Genomic DNA, 13574 nt, shown 5'->3' on the forward strand with positions numbered 1-13574 from the left:
CCCCTGCTCTGTCCGCAGTCCCTGCCCTGGCTGTGGGGCGGCTTTGGCCATTCCTCCTCCCTCCACCCAGAGATAAGGAGGGTGCGTGGCACAGGGTTTGGCAGCCGGACGTGGCACAGCTGTCACTGTGGGGTTTGCAGGGTGGACGGGACGTGCTGGCAGGATCCCAAATTGCCAGCAGCCTCTGGGCACCCACCTGGGTGCCTGCTGCAGCGCTGGCTCATGCAGAGACCCCAGATCTGCTTTCCTGCTCAATCCAGGCTGCTCCGGGCAGTCTGAGACAGCTCCGAGTCCCGCTCATCCCCAGCTCCYCCTGGGACAGCACAGCGCGTCCCCGTCCCTGTCCTGGGGCTGGAGGTGACTCTGGAGCCCGGCCCTGGCCCCGCACCCCCGGGAAGGGCTTTCGGAAGTGCCCGGGGCTGGGGAGACACCCCGGGCGCTGCGAGCCAACCTCCCCGGTCCCAYGGGGCTTCCGAGCCGCGCTCCGGCACAACCTGTTCCACCGCAGATTTGATTTTAATTAACGGACCCATTGTTCGAGGGTGGGGGGTGGGTGAATTTTTTTTTTTCTTTTTTTTTTTTTCTTTCTGGCTCCCAAGGGCTGATCCCAGCGTTCCACCCATGCTGGTGCCCGTGTCGCACCCCGAGCTGGGATGGGCTGCATTTCRGGACAGCTCGGGGTGACACGGGGGTGTTTAGCCCTGTCCTCATCCCCCTGAGGTTGGGTCCCCGCAGGGCCRTGGAGCTGAGCCATGACCCAGCCCCACTCACAGCCCCGGGTTTGAGCTGGCTCCGTGCCCTGGAAGTGCAGGAGCCCCATCCCAATCCCATCAMCCCATTCCCGTCYCTCCACCCCATCCCAGCYCTGTGGAGCCAGAAGTGCCCGCGGAGCAGCAGCGGCGGAGCCTCTGCCAAGGCTGATGCAATGACCAGCTCAGCCTGGCTCAGCTCGGGCGGGGAACGGGAAGGGTTTTGGGTACGGCCATATGGGCCAGTGCACCTGGGGCTGCCTCTCTGGCTCTTCTTTCCCATGGAAATTCAAAAAGGGATCGGGAAAAAGARGGAAAAGGCGACCTAAAGCGGCTTCTCAGTGCAAACAGGTCCCACCCAGCCCGGCCGCCTGTGTGCCAGAGCGGGAGAAAGTCAAACAGCGGCCCCCGCCCTGAGAGTACAGCGCCCTTGGCGGGGCTCAGCTCAGGCTTTTGGGGACATTTCCCGAGGGATTGGGTCCTTCTGGTCCCGGCTGGGAGGAGGGGAGCAGGGTGAGGGTGGGGATGGGACTGGGGCCGTCCATCCTGCGGCGTTCCCGATGGTTCCATCGCTCTGCTCCTCCGTGTGTGAGGATGCACCGTGACCCCAGAGCATCCCAGAGGCGTCAGGGACGAGGCCCCCGTCCCCTGCCAGACATTCCCACCGTGCAGCAGGAGCTGCACAAGCTGTTRCCGCTTCCCTTTTGTGCCGGGAGCAGCGTGAGGCTGGATTTAGGGCTGATCTCCTAAAGCTCTTCTTTTAATCCCGAGCAAATCAAGGAGAGGTTTGGAAGCAGGCACCATCTCTCGGGGAAACTGATGGGATGGTGGGGGCAGCTCAGTGGTTTGGGGACCTTCTTTTCTCTCTTCTTCCTCGCTGCAGTGCCACYAAAACCACTCAGGGATGTGGGCTCCAGCTCCTGAATCCACAATCCTCCCCTGGTCCCCACGGGCTCAGGCTGCCATGGGTGCTATTTAGGTGTCCATGGTTCCTCGATGGTTTTTCTGAGGTTTTTTGGCTTTTCCAAGGGTGAAGCAATGGGCAGAGCTTTCCCCTGGTGCAGCCAATGCAGAATTTCAAAATCCATATTCCTGGGAGCACTAAATCCTCAGGAGCYGCATTGATTTCCCCCTGAGCACAGGACACGGGGCTGGGTTCCCAGTGTCCCTCTCACTGACCACTCCTGTGCCTGGGGGCTGTGCTCTGCCTGGAGGAACCTACAGAATCTTTCCCTCTCAAGTCTTTTAAACCTTTTTTCCCCCAGCTGGGCTCTGGAGCAACAGGACACCCCCTTTTTCTGACCACTGCCCCCATTCCCCTTCAGGGCTGCCGGGTGTCCTGAGGGGATTCMACCTTTCCCATTGCTAAAACTTCTTTTTCTGCTTCAAAACCACCAGTTTGGGACGGCTCTTCATTTTCTTCTTGTGAAATGCGATGGCCGAGGAGCTGGGCAGTGCCCTGGCCGTGCCCATTAGCAGCTTCTCCCTGGCAGGGGCTTCCCCTTCTCAAAGTCTCGGAATGGTTTTTGGGGAGGTTTCCCCACAGATGGAGCCATTCCCTGGAGTTACCATGGAGATCCAGCAGGTTCATCCTCTTCTCCATGGCCTCCAGAACTGCCTGAACACAGAGACGGGCACAAGTTGATTTTGGGTGGTTTTTCCTTCAAGAGAGTGAGGGTGATTGCAATTATCCTGTCTTGCTGGGAAAGTTCTCATCTGGGCCTTGGCAACAGTGACCGAGGGTTCAGTGCTGCAGCGGGAAATTGGGGCTGGGGGCTGCTGGGCGGGAACACCCTCGGGTGGAAGCAGCAGGGGATGTTTTCTGGATGTTTCTGTGTCCCTCATCACCCCAGGGCTGTCCTGAGCCCACCCAGTGTTCCCCAGTGCTTCCCACCCGGGACTGAGCTGCTGCAACCCATGGGGAGACCCTAAAGACCCCGACCCTAAACACCCCGACCCCAAACACCCCAGACCCCAAACACCCCGACCCTAAACAGGGGGCCGATCCTGCTCATCTCCTGAGCTCCTTCTCTCCGCCGGCCGCACTGCTGGTCCTCCCAAACCGGGGCCAGCCCCCTCAGCCATGKCTGACCCCGCACTCATCCGGAGGCTCTCGGGGCCCCGTGGGGCTCTTTGGAGGTTTTTTTGCCCTCTAACAGGCTTAGTTCCTCCCTTTGTGTGGAGGCAGCAGCGGCGCCGGGCTGAGCTCTCCTCCTCTCTCCTCTCCTGTCCAGGTTTGGAGCCGGCGCTGAGCGGAGGGATGGGCAGTGCCAGCCCCGGGCTGACCGCTCTGCCCCCCGGCCGCCTCGCCTGGCCGGACCCCGCGCTGCTGCCGCCCCCGCGGGACCCCGACCCCCGCGGCTGGGGCTGTCCGGAGAGCCCCAGCCCCCCCGGTACTCCCGAGCAGCCCCTGCCCGCCTTCTGCCTGCACTACTTCGACATGCTCTACCCCGAGAACACGGCCTGGGCCACCAAGGGAGCCGGGGAGCCGGCCCACAGCAGCGCCCAGGGCGGGCGGGAGGAGGCGAGGAAGGAACCGGAGCAATGCCCCATCATCGACAGCCAGGGCTTGGGGCTGGGGCCCGAGGGCGACCTGCAGGGCAGCCTGCACCTGGAGGAGCACTCGCTGGAGCAGGTGCAGAGCATGGTGGTGGGCGAGGTGCTCAAGGACATCGAGACAGCCTGCAAGCTGCTCAACATCGCCGCAGGTGCGGGGGAGCCCCCGGGGTGCGCCCGGGGAGGGGTGCGCTGGCGTGGGAGCCGAAGCCACGCTTATTTTGGGGGGCTGAAGCGACTTATGGGGTCAGGGGGAGCGCGGCTGCTCCACCACGGGAGGAGAGATGGTTTCTGGTGGCTGCAGACGCTTATGGGGTCGGGGGAGGAAGAAGGGATGGTTCCTGGGGGCTGAAACCACTTATGGGGTCTGGGGGAGTGCGGCTGCTCCCCGTGCGAGGAGAGGATGGTTCCTGAGGGGATGCAGACGCTTATGAGGTCTGGAGGAGCGCGGCTGCTCCATCACGGGAGGAGGAAATGGTTCCTGAGGGGATACAGACGCTTATGGGGTCGGGGGGGAGGGCGCGGCTGCTCCCCGTGGGAATAGGGGATGGTTCCTGGGGGCTGCAGCCGTTTGTGAGGGTCTGGRGAAGCGCGGCTGCTCCACCGTGGGAGGAGGGGGTGGCTCCTGGCCGGTCACACTGACCCCCTCCGCCCCCAGACCCCACGGACTGGAGCCCCGGGAACGTGCAGAAGTGGATCCTGTGGACGGAGCACCAGTACCGGCTGCCGCAGATCGGRAAATCCTTCCAGGAGCTGTCGGGGAAGGACCTGTGCGCCATGTCCGAGGAGCAGTTCTGCCAGCGCTCGCCCGGCTGCGGCGACATCCTGCACGCCCACCTGGACATCTGGAAGTCTGGTGGGTGCCCGGGGCCGGGAGGGAGCTGGGGAGGTTGGGCGATGCCGTCCGGCAGGATCAGCGCCCCCTGATCCCCCGCTCCTYCTTTCCAGCCGCCTGGATGAAGGAGAAGGCTGCCCCTGGAGATGTCAGATACTGCGGTGAGTTCTGTGGGGGCTCAGCTCCGCTGCCCCCGCTCCCGCCTCGGGCAGGTCCGGGGTRCTGGAGGGGTAATTAATTGCAATTATCCGGCGCACTGGAGCARCACCGCTGTGGGATCTGTGTGATTTCGCTCGCTCTGCCCCAGGGCTCTCTGCAAGGTGCAGCGAAGGGGAAATGGCCACGAGTTCCTCAGTGGCCCCGTCCCACACCCCCTGCACCCTGCGGGCTGCGCAAGGGCTGGACCGAGCCGCTCTCCCTCTTGCTCCAAGGGAGGAGAAGGCAAAGCTTCCCAGCCCCAGCGCCTGCGCTCAGCCCGCCACTCCTCGATGGAGTCCCAGGACGGTGCAGAGCAGCGAGATTTGTCCCCTCCCTCTCTCACCCGTCCCTTCCCGTGGCAGGAGGTGACACCAGCTGGGCTGACAGCGAGGTGGACTCGTCCTGCGCCGGCCAACCCATCCACCTCTGGCAGTTCCTCAAGGAGCTGCTGCTGAAACCCCACAACTACGGCCGCTTCATCCGCTGGCTCAACAAGGACAAAGGTGGGCGGGGGGCGCTCCGGAGTGGGCGCTGGGGGGCTGAGGGAGGGCAGGACAAGCAGTAACCCCCCGTGCCCCGCTCTCCTGCCAGGCATCTTCAAGATCGAGGACTCGGCGCAGGTGGCGCGGCTGTGGGGCATCCGCAAGAACCGCCCGGCCATGAACTACGACAAACTGAGCCGCTCCATCCGGCAGTACTACAAGAAAGGGATCATCCGCAAACCCGACATCTCCCAGCGCCTCGTCTACCAGTTCGTGCACCCGGTGTGAGCGGCGGCAGGACCGGCTGAGCCCCGGGAGGGGCGGGGGAATTTCGCCGCCTCCCTCGGCCACAGAGACCCTGCAAGGACCTGGCTGGGGTGCGAGGYTGCCCCTGCCAGGACCTGCTGGCAACGGTGGGCATGGTGGCCGGGCATGTCCCCCTTCCTTTCCTTCCTCCTGGGTTCTGGCTGCAGGTGGCTTCACCCCAGCCACTGTTCAGGGAGGACAAAGCTGAGGACAAAGGCATGAGCCGGGACTATGGCACCCCCAGGGACAGGGACAACACCCGGGACAGGGACACCCAGTGCTGCTCATGGTGGCACCCGTGCTGACCTGTCCCAAACCCTGTGGGAGCAGCCTGGCACCACCCAAGGATGCTGTGCCCCYGGGCACCCCTTGGGACAGCTGCATCCTCCTTTGTTTTTCACTCCAGGACACACTCAGCTTCTCCTCTCCGCAAGGATTTGGGGCTGAGAGAAGGAGTTTTGCCAAAAGATCAACTGTAAATGTGGGTGTGGGGCTGTGCACAGTGGGGGTCCCCCAAACTGGGTCCCCCATCCTTGTGCATGGGGCCACCAGAGTCCTCCTAAGAGCCCAGGTTCCGTGCCCTGGCACAGAGCTCTTCCCTTGATTCAGATTTCACTCGGACTGCCTGATTCCGGAGTTTGGGGAAATGGAGGTGGCAGCTTTGCCATTTCCCTCTGGACAATAAACCCAGAGTGTGATCCACCGAGGCTGGACTGGGGCAGAGAGCTGGGAATTGCTTCACCTGCTCGTTGCACCACAGTCAGAGTTGCATGGCAATGTTGATCTTTTATATTATAGGTTTTTTATTTGTTTATTTGCTTTTTGGTTTTGGCTGGCGACGAGTTGTGGTTTAGGTTCAAATGTTGAGGGGTGGCCCGGCCTCCCAGGGATGTTCTGTGGGAGCTTAAAAGGAAAAACACCTGGTTCTTGGTCTTTTGAATTTTTTTTCCTTAAAAAAGCTGCCGGTGCCGGTTCCTGCCTTTCCTTTCTGTTCCTCCGGCCAGCCCTGCTCACATCCCAGCTGGAGGGATGGAGGGTGGCGAGGAGCAGGGGAAGGAGGAAAACTGCCTTGGCCTTCAGAAAAGGGGATGGAAAAACAAAAAATKGGGGGAAAACAATGGAAAAAAGCAAAACGTGTCTTGTGATTTGCTGTGCGYGCCCGACGCAGCCGGTGCGGGGGCAGCGGGAGGAGGGGCCGGGGGTGCCCCAGATCTCGTGTCCCCCTCACAGCTCCTCTGGCAGGGTGGGGAGGGCAGGAGGTGACATCAACTGCTGTGGCAGGGCTTTTGCAGGGTCAGGGGAGTGCTGGCTCAGGGYTGGTGCTGGGAATGGCCCCAAAACCTGCGTTACCTCCAGCCCCACCCCAAAAGCTTTGGGGCTGCCCAAAGCCTTGTCCGGCAGTGGCACAGGAGTCCCCAAAGGCAGGGGTTGTTCCCTCCTCCCCCAGCCCCCAGCAGTGCATCAGAACCCCCCATCCCACCGCACCCCAAAACCTTGGGGTGGGGCTGTCGCTACCCGGGGGTGAGACGAACGCACAGCAAAGGAGACCCCAGAGCCAAGGACGCTGACAGAGCTCGGTTATTTTCTCTTGCTGCTTTTTGTTGTTGTATCCACGGAAATACAATCACGAGAGATATATATATTATATATATACTTCTTAAATTACACAATCAATGTACAAAAACCGGGGTGCATTGCTGAGACAGGTGGTCGGTTGGGTCTTTTCTGACTTTGTGGGTTTTTTTTTTTTTTTTTCCCGGTGCCTGGCAGGGGCCGGGCGGCACCCGCCCACCGTGCCCAGCACACGGTGCTTCCCCTGCATCCGCGAGGATCCCTGGGGCCAAAAAATTCACGAACCAACAGAGGGGGCAGGAGAGGAGCGGGAGGAGCGTGCGGGAAGCCGATGGCGTTGATGCTGCTAAGGGTGATGGTATGGAAAGAAATGAGAGATGATCTGTAGGGAAGAGCTCGGGAGGGCAAATGCACCCGAGGCGGGGGCTGGGGGTGGGGTGGCCGTGCTGGGTGGCAGCAGCCGCGGGAGATGCGGGGCCGGGGGGCAGAGCCGGGGGGAGGAAGGGTAGAGCTCCTTGGGGACAAGCAAAGGGCAAAGCCTGCGGCCATTCCCCTGCCTTGGCGGGTCTTGCTCTCGGCTGTCTTCGCTGCTCTGCCTGGGTTGGGTATCCTGAGCCGCCCTCCTCYGCCTCCTCCTCCTCCTCCTGCAGCTCTGCCGGCGCCCTGCAAGGCTGTGGACGATGCTCATCCCCCGTCCTTGCTCTGCTCCCGCCTCTCTTGAGGAAAGGGCGGATGGGGACCRTCCCCCGCAGTGCCCGAGGCGGTCCCCGCTATCCCAGGCTGGGTGTGAAGGTTCTTCCAGCAGCGCTGGGCTGTGCCGGGTCCTTCTCMGGACAGCGCTGGACTTTAGGGCCACCCGGCCCGGATCTGGTGTGCGTTGGATGCTGCCCACACGAAGGGCGATGCTGCTCCCTGCAGCACAGGCCGGGCACCGGCTCGGGAGCCTCCGATTGCCCCGGGAGGAGGAGGAGGAGGAGGAGGAAGCTGAGGAGATGCCATCAAGCTCCACGGCGGGGCCGGTCCCACCTCACCTGGGCATCTCAAGGATGGCCGCGGGGCTGCAGGGGGCGTTCGTCCCCGTCCTCGGGTTGGGAGGATGAACTGGGCAGAGCATGGAAACACCAAAAAAAAAAAAATCAAAAAAACCAACGGAGTCAGACTCCAATCCCTCTCGGTTTTCTGGGATGAATTTGGTTGGTCCCAGGAACTTCGGCGCCGTGCGTTTCGGAACAGTTCCAGCCAATCAGAAGGCGGCTCATGATTTCAGTATCTTTAAAAACCAACCAATCAGGAGCTCTCACTGGTTGGGCTTTAAGATCTTGAGGTATCGGCTTTTCGCTCAGAAAAAAAAAAAAAAAAAAAGAAATTCAACTAACGTAGACGAACGGACAACGTCATCTTTCGCTTCACGTTATCTTAGAAGAAAGCGACTATGCAAAATACTCTTCGGAGACAACTCTTAAAAAAATAAAAGCTTGGTCGGAAAATATGTCTGAATCTCTAAGTGTGAGGAGTGAAGGACCAGACGGCAGAATGGCTGGTTGGCTGGTGGAGAGATGGAGACAACGGAGGGTGGATTTATCTGCTGACGGTGACGAGGAGCACACCACAAGACTTAGATTGCCTCCACGTAGTTGGCGGGGTACAGCCCCAGCTGCCCGTTGTCCAAGCGCCCTTTGCACCACCCCTGCTCGTCTTCCTCACCGAGTTTGGTTAGTTCGTCACCTGGAGAGGAAGGTGGAAGGCAAGAGCTCATTGCARGTGCTGGAAATTCTCCCCTGCTCTRTTTCTYCCYGGGSTGGAGCTGCTGGGGATTTGCAGGACTGACTYTGAGCACATTAATTTGTAGAATAGAAAGGTGAGGGGTGACCCACGACACCTCATGTGCTCTGTCCCCACATCACTCCGCTCCCTTCCGCATCTGAGCTCAGCTTCTGCCTTCCCCTTTCTGACAGCTCAACTTTTTGAAGGGCTGGGCCAACTCAGGAATAATTTGAGGGATTTCACAGCCACAGCTCCAGCAGATGAGCCCTGCCTGACCCGGCACCAACCAGGGACCGTACCTGCTTTGAAGCTGAGCTCATCCTGCTCCTGCCCGTCGTAGTCATACAGAGCCCGCACCCTGACGCCCTTCCCCGCCGACTCCTCGTCGAAGGGGTTGGTGCCACCGTTGGCCTCGCTGGTGTTGAAGGAGTTGCTGCCCTCRTCATCGGACCACTCGGCGCTGTAGGTCTGCCCACGGTCATGGCTGCTCACGCTGGCAGGGGAGGAGAGCGAGGGGCAGCTGTCACCGAGGACAGCCAATGTCCCCAAATGCTCGCACGGGCAAAGGCCGTGCCTCTCATGGCACCTCCCCTCCGTGCCGGTCCTCACCTCCCACGCTCGCCCGCCTGAGCCCCCGCGTCGCCCGYGCTGCTGGCGTTGGTCAGGGCCGCCCCCTCGCCCTTCTTCTGCTTCTCCTTCCGCGTTATCGTGTGCGTCAGGTCCGGGTTCCACTCCTGCAAGCACAGAGCCACYRTTCCCTGAGCGCCCGGCTGCCCCGMGGGGCTGCCAGCACCCAGCYGGGGCGCCCAGCCTCACCTCAAACTGGGGCCAGTTCATGGGCATCCCGGGGCCGCTGGTGCTGCGGAACCACCGCAGATCCTCCTGCGCGTCCGACAGGCGGATGGTCTGCTCCAGCTCCCGGTACACGTTGGCGTAGCTGCAGGGAGAGACGCGGTTGGGGGGCTGCGGGTCGGGGGGGACCCCTGGGGGTAGTGAGGGACAGGGACATGTCCTGGCTGTGTCACCTGCGGMCAGGGTTGTGTGTCCTCCGAGGCACCGGGGGGCGCCAGGCTCCTGCAGAGCCTCCTGCCGCTCTGGTACCTCTTGGTGACCATGTGTTGGCCGGAATTGCCTGTCCCTACCTGCTGCTCTCGGCCAGGTTCAGGTGCCTCTTGATGTCCAGGAGCATTTCCTTGAGGAAGTTGAGCCTCTTCTCCTCAAACTGCTGGCACTGCTCGAAAACCTGCTCCATGCTCTCGATGTACTGCGGGGTGCACTTGTTCAGCTCGTCCAGCACCTTCTCGTACTTCTCCTGAGTCTGCAAAGGGGCAGGAGGGACCCTGATTGTACCTCGAGCACCTCAGAGGCCGTTTCTGGGTGCTGAGAGGTCTGGTTTGGGGCTCACCAGGTTGGGGAGCCCAAATTGAACCGAGACCCTCAGTGGGTGGAATCAGCCCAGTAAGCAGAGTAAATCCCTGCCCAGCTCACTGCCTGCAAGTCCTGATCCCTCTCCAGGAGAACATAGATGGGAAAATGGGAAGGGATGGTGGAGAAAGGGATGTGGTGGCCACTTCCACAGGTTTCCCTTCCCACCGTGGGGCAGCAGCTCGCACCTTTTGCACGTCCTGCTTGCACTTTTCCACTTTGTCCTGGAGCTTCTTCTGCTGCTCGGGGGTGTTGGACTGATCCGCCTTGCTGTTGGCTTCCCGGGTCATGGCCAGCTTCTCCTCCTTGCACGCCAGGTGATAGGCTTTCTTGGCTGTCTCCACCTGCGGGGARGACAGGGAAGGGACATCAGAGTAGCGGTCACATCCTCCTGCCCACCCCTCTGCCCTCTGGGGAGGTGCCATACGTCTCTCCCAGCCCAGACTGGGCACACAGAGCCGGACCTGGGGATGCAGGGATGCCCCAGGACACGCTGTGCTTCCCTCACCTCCTTGAGCTTCTTGGCCCAGGGYTTCTGGGCTTTCCGGAAGCCATCGTCAGCCTCCTTGGCCTCCTTGAAGCCYCCCATGATCTGCTTGTGGTAGGCGTCCTTCTGCCAGTTCTTGACCTTCTCAAAGTCGTCGTTCAGGAGGCTGTTCTTCACCTCCTGGTGCAGCTCGCTCACCTTGTCCGCCTCCGTCATGATGGCAGCCCACGCCTTCTCCAGGCTGCCATACTGGGGACCTGGGGGCCGAGGGGACAGCTGGGGGTCACTCCAGCGCCCTCACCTCCTTCATTTCTGCCAGGTGAAGCTGTGACAGTGCACCCAGGTGTCCTGGGTAAGCCAGGGTACCTTTCTCGATGAGCTGCCTCCACCGCTTGGACCAGTCGGTGAGCTGCTGGGCGTAGGACTTCTCGATCTTGGCCCGCTCGTGCACGCAGTTCATGAGGTCGTTGCAGAGCCGGTGTCCATCGTCGATCCGCTTCACCGTGCGCTTGTAGTTCCCCACCTGGGATGGGGAGTGGGACAGGGAGGCTGTGACTGTCCTGCCTGGCTCAGCCCCACTGGGGCCACGGGGGAAGCACTGGGCAATTTGGGGGTGCAGGAGTGGAGTTTTGGTTTGGGGCTGCTCAAAGCCAGCTCCTTCCAGTCCCAACTCTCGCTCTGTGCCCCTCAGAGGTTGAGATTTCCAGAAGAGCAGCTCAGACACGGAGACACCGCAGCAGAGACGCTGTCAGGCAGGGAGGGGAGGGCAGCCCCCAGCCCAGGGGACACCCTGGGGTGCAGGGACAGCAGCAGGGGCTCTGTGGGAGGAGAAGATGGCCGGGACTCACCTCCCAGAAGCTGTCGGTTGTTTCCTCRGCGGCCGATGCCGAATCATCGTAGGAACCCGACATGGCTCCCGGCGCTGCCTCGGGCGTCAGAGCAGGCGCTGGGGGTTTCCTGGGCGAACACCAGCCTCATGCACTGAGGGGACGGGAGAGGGGAGTCACGGGGAGAGCAGGGGACCCCCGTCCTTCCTGCCAACAGCTCTGTGGGATGAGTGTCCAGGTGGAGGTGTGGGGACAATGCCCGCCGAGCTCTGGACCCACAGACTCCTCCAGTGCCCACCAACCCCTCGGTGCCATCCAAGCAGCCCTGGACCAGCAGTGCTCGAGGCAATCACCAGAAGCAGCAGAGCAGGCGCTCACAGGGCCTGGCTCAGCACTGGGAGCTGCTGGGCGAGGGGCCGCAGCAGGGTCAAAGGATGCGCTGCCCAAGAAATTCTCATCCTGATATTCCACCCTAATCCGTCCTGATCTTCAGAAAAACGGCATCCCCGGAGCGTCACGTGGCCCCACTGTGTGGCTTAACCCTTCACTGAGAGCTGGGAGGGGGCTGGCAGCTGGGGGTGGCATGGCTGGGGGACAGAGAGGGGGCTGTGGTGGCCGTGAGCATCCTCGTCATGCCCATCCTGACCTGGATTTGGACAGTTCTTCCACAGGAAAGCTTCTGCCACCAGGATGGGGACAAAGTGGCCATGAACAGCTCAAATTTCCTCCTGCCCTGTCCCCAAAATATCCTCACRCACCATTCCTTTCTTGGGGAGGTGGAATGGGCAGAGGGAGCCCTGATCACCTGTGCCCTGCCCTGTGCTGGGGTGGGAGGGCAGAGCTGGGGGYACAGTGGGGAGCACTGGTGAGTGCCCACACTGTCCAGCTGTGTGCACAGCTGGCCCTGAGGTGTCCCCAGGCCAGGGCAGGGCACGGCCCCAGGGGAACGGGGGCCTGAAACAGTTACTGGAGCGCGGTGCAGGGCTCGCTGTGCTGGAACTAACAGGGCCTGGCAGGGATTTAGTGATATAACCAGGGAGGCACCAATCCCCTCCGCCCTCCCCAGACGGTTAAAAATAAACGCGTGACTGTCCCTCGCTCAGCCGCCGAGACGCAGATGGATGGGGGACAGCAGCATCCCCCCGCAGCCGGCAGCACGCGGCGCCCGCGCCCGCCTGGCACCCACGGCACCGCCACCGCCACTGCCACTGTCCTGCCTGGCACCCACGGCACCGCCACCGCCACTGCCTGGCACCCATGGCACTGCCACTGTCCTGCCTGGCACACACAACACTGTCATTGTCACTGCCACTGCCTCTCACCCACAGGACCACCACTGCCTGCCACCCACAGCACTGCCACCGCCACTGCCTGGCACCCATGGCACTGCCACTGTCCTGCCTGGCACCCACGACACTGTCATTGCCACCATCACTGCCTCTCACCCACAGGACCACCACTGCCTGGCACCCACGACACTGTCATTGCCACTGCCTGCCACCCATGGCACTGCCATTGCCAATGCCTGGCACCCATGGCACCGCCACTGCCATTGACTGCCACCCCTGGTACCAACATCACTCGTGCCTGGCGCCCACAGCACAGTCACTGTCTGTGCCTGGCACCCATGGTACCGCCAGCACCAACACCTGGCACCCGTGGTACCACCACCACCACTGCCTGGCACCCACAGCACAGTCACTGTCCTGCCTGGCACCTATGGCACCACCACTGTCCCTGCCTGGCACCCACGGTGCCAGCATCACTCCTGCCTGGCACTCACAGCATGGCCACTCTCCTTGGGGCCACCACCCCTCCTGCCTGCCACCACAGCTACTGCCCTCCCCACCCGAGCACCCGCAGCTGCCCYGGTGTCCCTGCAGTGGTGGCACTGCCCCCGAGGGTCCCCACGGGTGCCGTGTGTGTCACTGCCCCGCAAAGCCGCGGGCACAGCGCAGTGCCCAGCGCCAGGCTCTCTGGGTTCTGCTGCAGAGGCTGCGCTGGCACGGCAAGGGCACCCTCAGGGCGACAGCGAGGGGATGGGGCCGCGAGGAGGGGACACCCCGCGGCTGGGTGCACCCAGGAGCCAGGGGCACAGTGCCAGCCCCAGCTGCCCCAGAGAGCCACCGATGCCACCACGGGGCACTGCGGACGCGGCTGCCGCAGCTCCCTCTCCGAGCCGCTACCTGGTCCGAGCCGCAGCCCGGGGGTTATTTTTGGCTCTGCATCACTTCCCAGCTAACGCTGCCGCCTCGTCGCCGCTCTCCTGCCACGCAGCCCCCACGCACGACCATGCTGGCGAGCCCGCGCACGTGAGCGTGCCCTCGCCACGCCGGGCCACCTGTGCCATGCGTGCGAGCCCCCTGCCAGCCC

The 13574-nt window shown here is 62.4% G+C and overlaps 2 protein-coding genes across 2 annotated transcripts in view; one reads left to right on the top strand and one right to left on the bottom strand.

Moving 5' to 3' along the window:
* Window positions 1-2075: 2075 nt before the first annotated feature.
* SPDEF (SAM pointed domain containing ETS transcription factor) lies at window positions 2076-6606 on the top strand. Its single transcript, XM_057381469.1, has 5 exons — window positions 2076-3457; window positions 3964-4161; window positions 4254-4301; window positions 4701-4841; window positions 4930-6606. Exons 1-5 carry the CDS (start codon window positions 2833-2835, stop codon window positions 5106-5108), a joined length of 1191 nt encoding a protein of 396 aa, XP_057237452.1. The 5' UTR covers window positions 2076-2832; the 3' UTR covers window positions 5109-6606.
* Window positions 6607-6683: 77 nt separating this feature from the next.
* PACSIN1 (protein kinase C and casein kinase substrate in neurons 1) overlaps window positions 6684-13574 on the bottom strand; it is a 15376-nt gene continuing 8485 nt past the window's right edge. Inside the window, exons 2-10 of the mRNA XM_057381468.1 lie at window positions 11223-11355; window positions 10741-10897; window positions 10396-10631; window positions 10076-10231; window positions 9605-9780; window positions 9279-9399; window positions 9072-9196; window positions 8762-8955; window positions 6684-8423 (exon numbers count right to left, since the gene is read on the bottom strand). Coding sequence (XP_057237451.1) covers window positions 8314-8423; window positions 8762-8955; window positions 9072-9196; window positions 9279-9399; window positions 9605-9780; window positions 10076-10231; window positions 10396-10631; window positions 10741-10897; window positions 11223-11285 — 1338 coding nt within the window. The 5' untranslated portion in view covers window positions 11286-11355 and the 3' untranslated portion in view covers window positions 6684-8313. The remainder of the gene's footprint in view (window positions 8424-8761; window positions 8956-9071; window positions 9197-9278; window positions 9400-9604; window positions 9781-10075; window positions 10232-10395; window positions 10632-10740; window positions 10898-11222; window positions 11356-13574) is intronic.

This window comes from Malurus melanocephalus, unplaced genomic scaffold (assembly GCF_030028575.1).
Source record: "Malurus melanocephalus ecotype Western Australia unplaced genomic scaffold, MMel_1.1 scaffold_511, whole genome shotgun sequence".
Classification (NCBI taxonomy): domain Eukaryota; kingdom Metazoa; phylum Chordata; class Aves; order Passeriformes; family Maluridae; genus Malurus; species Malurus melanocephalus.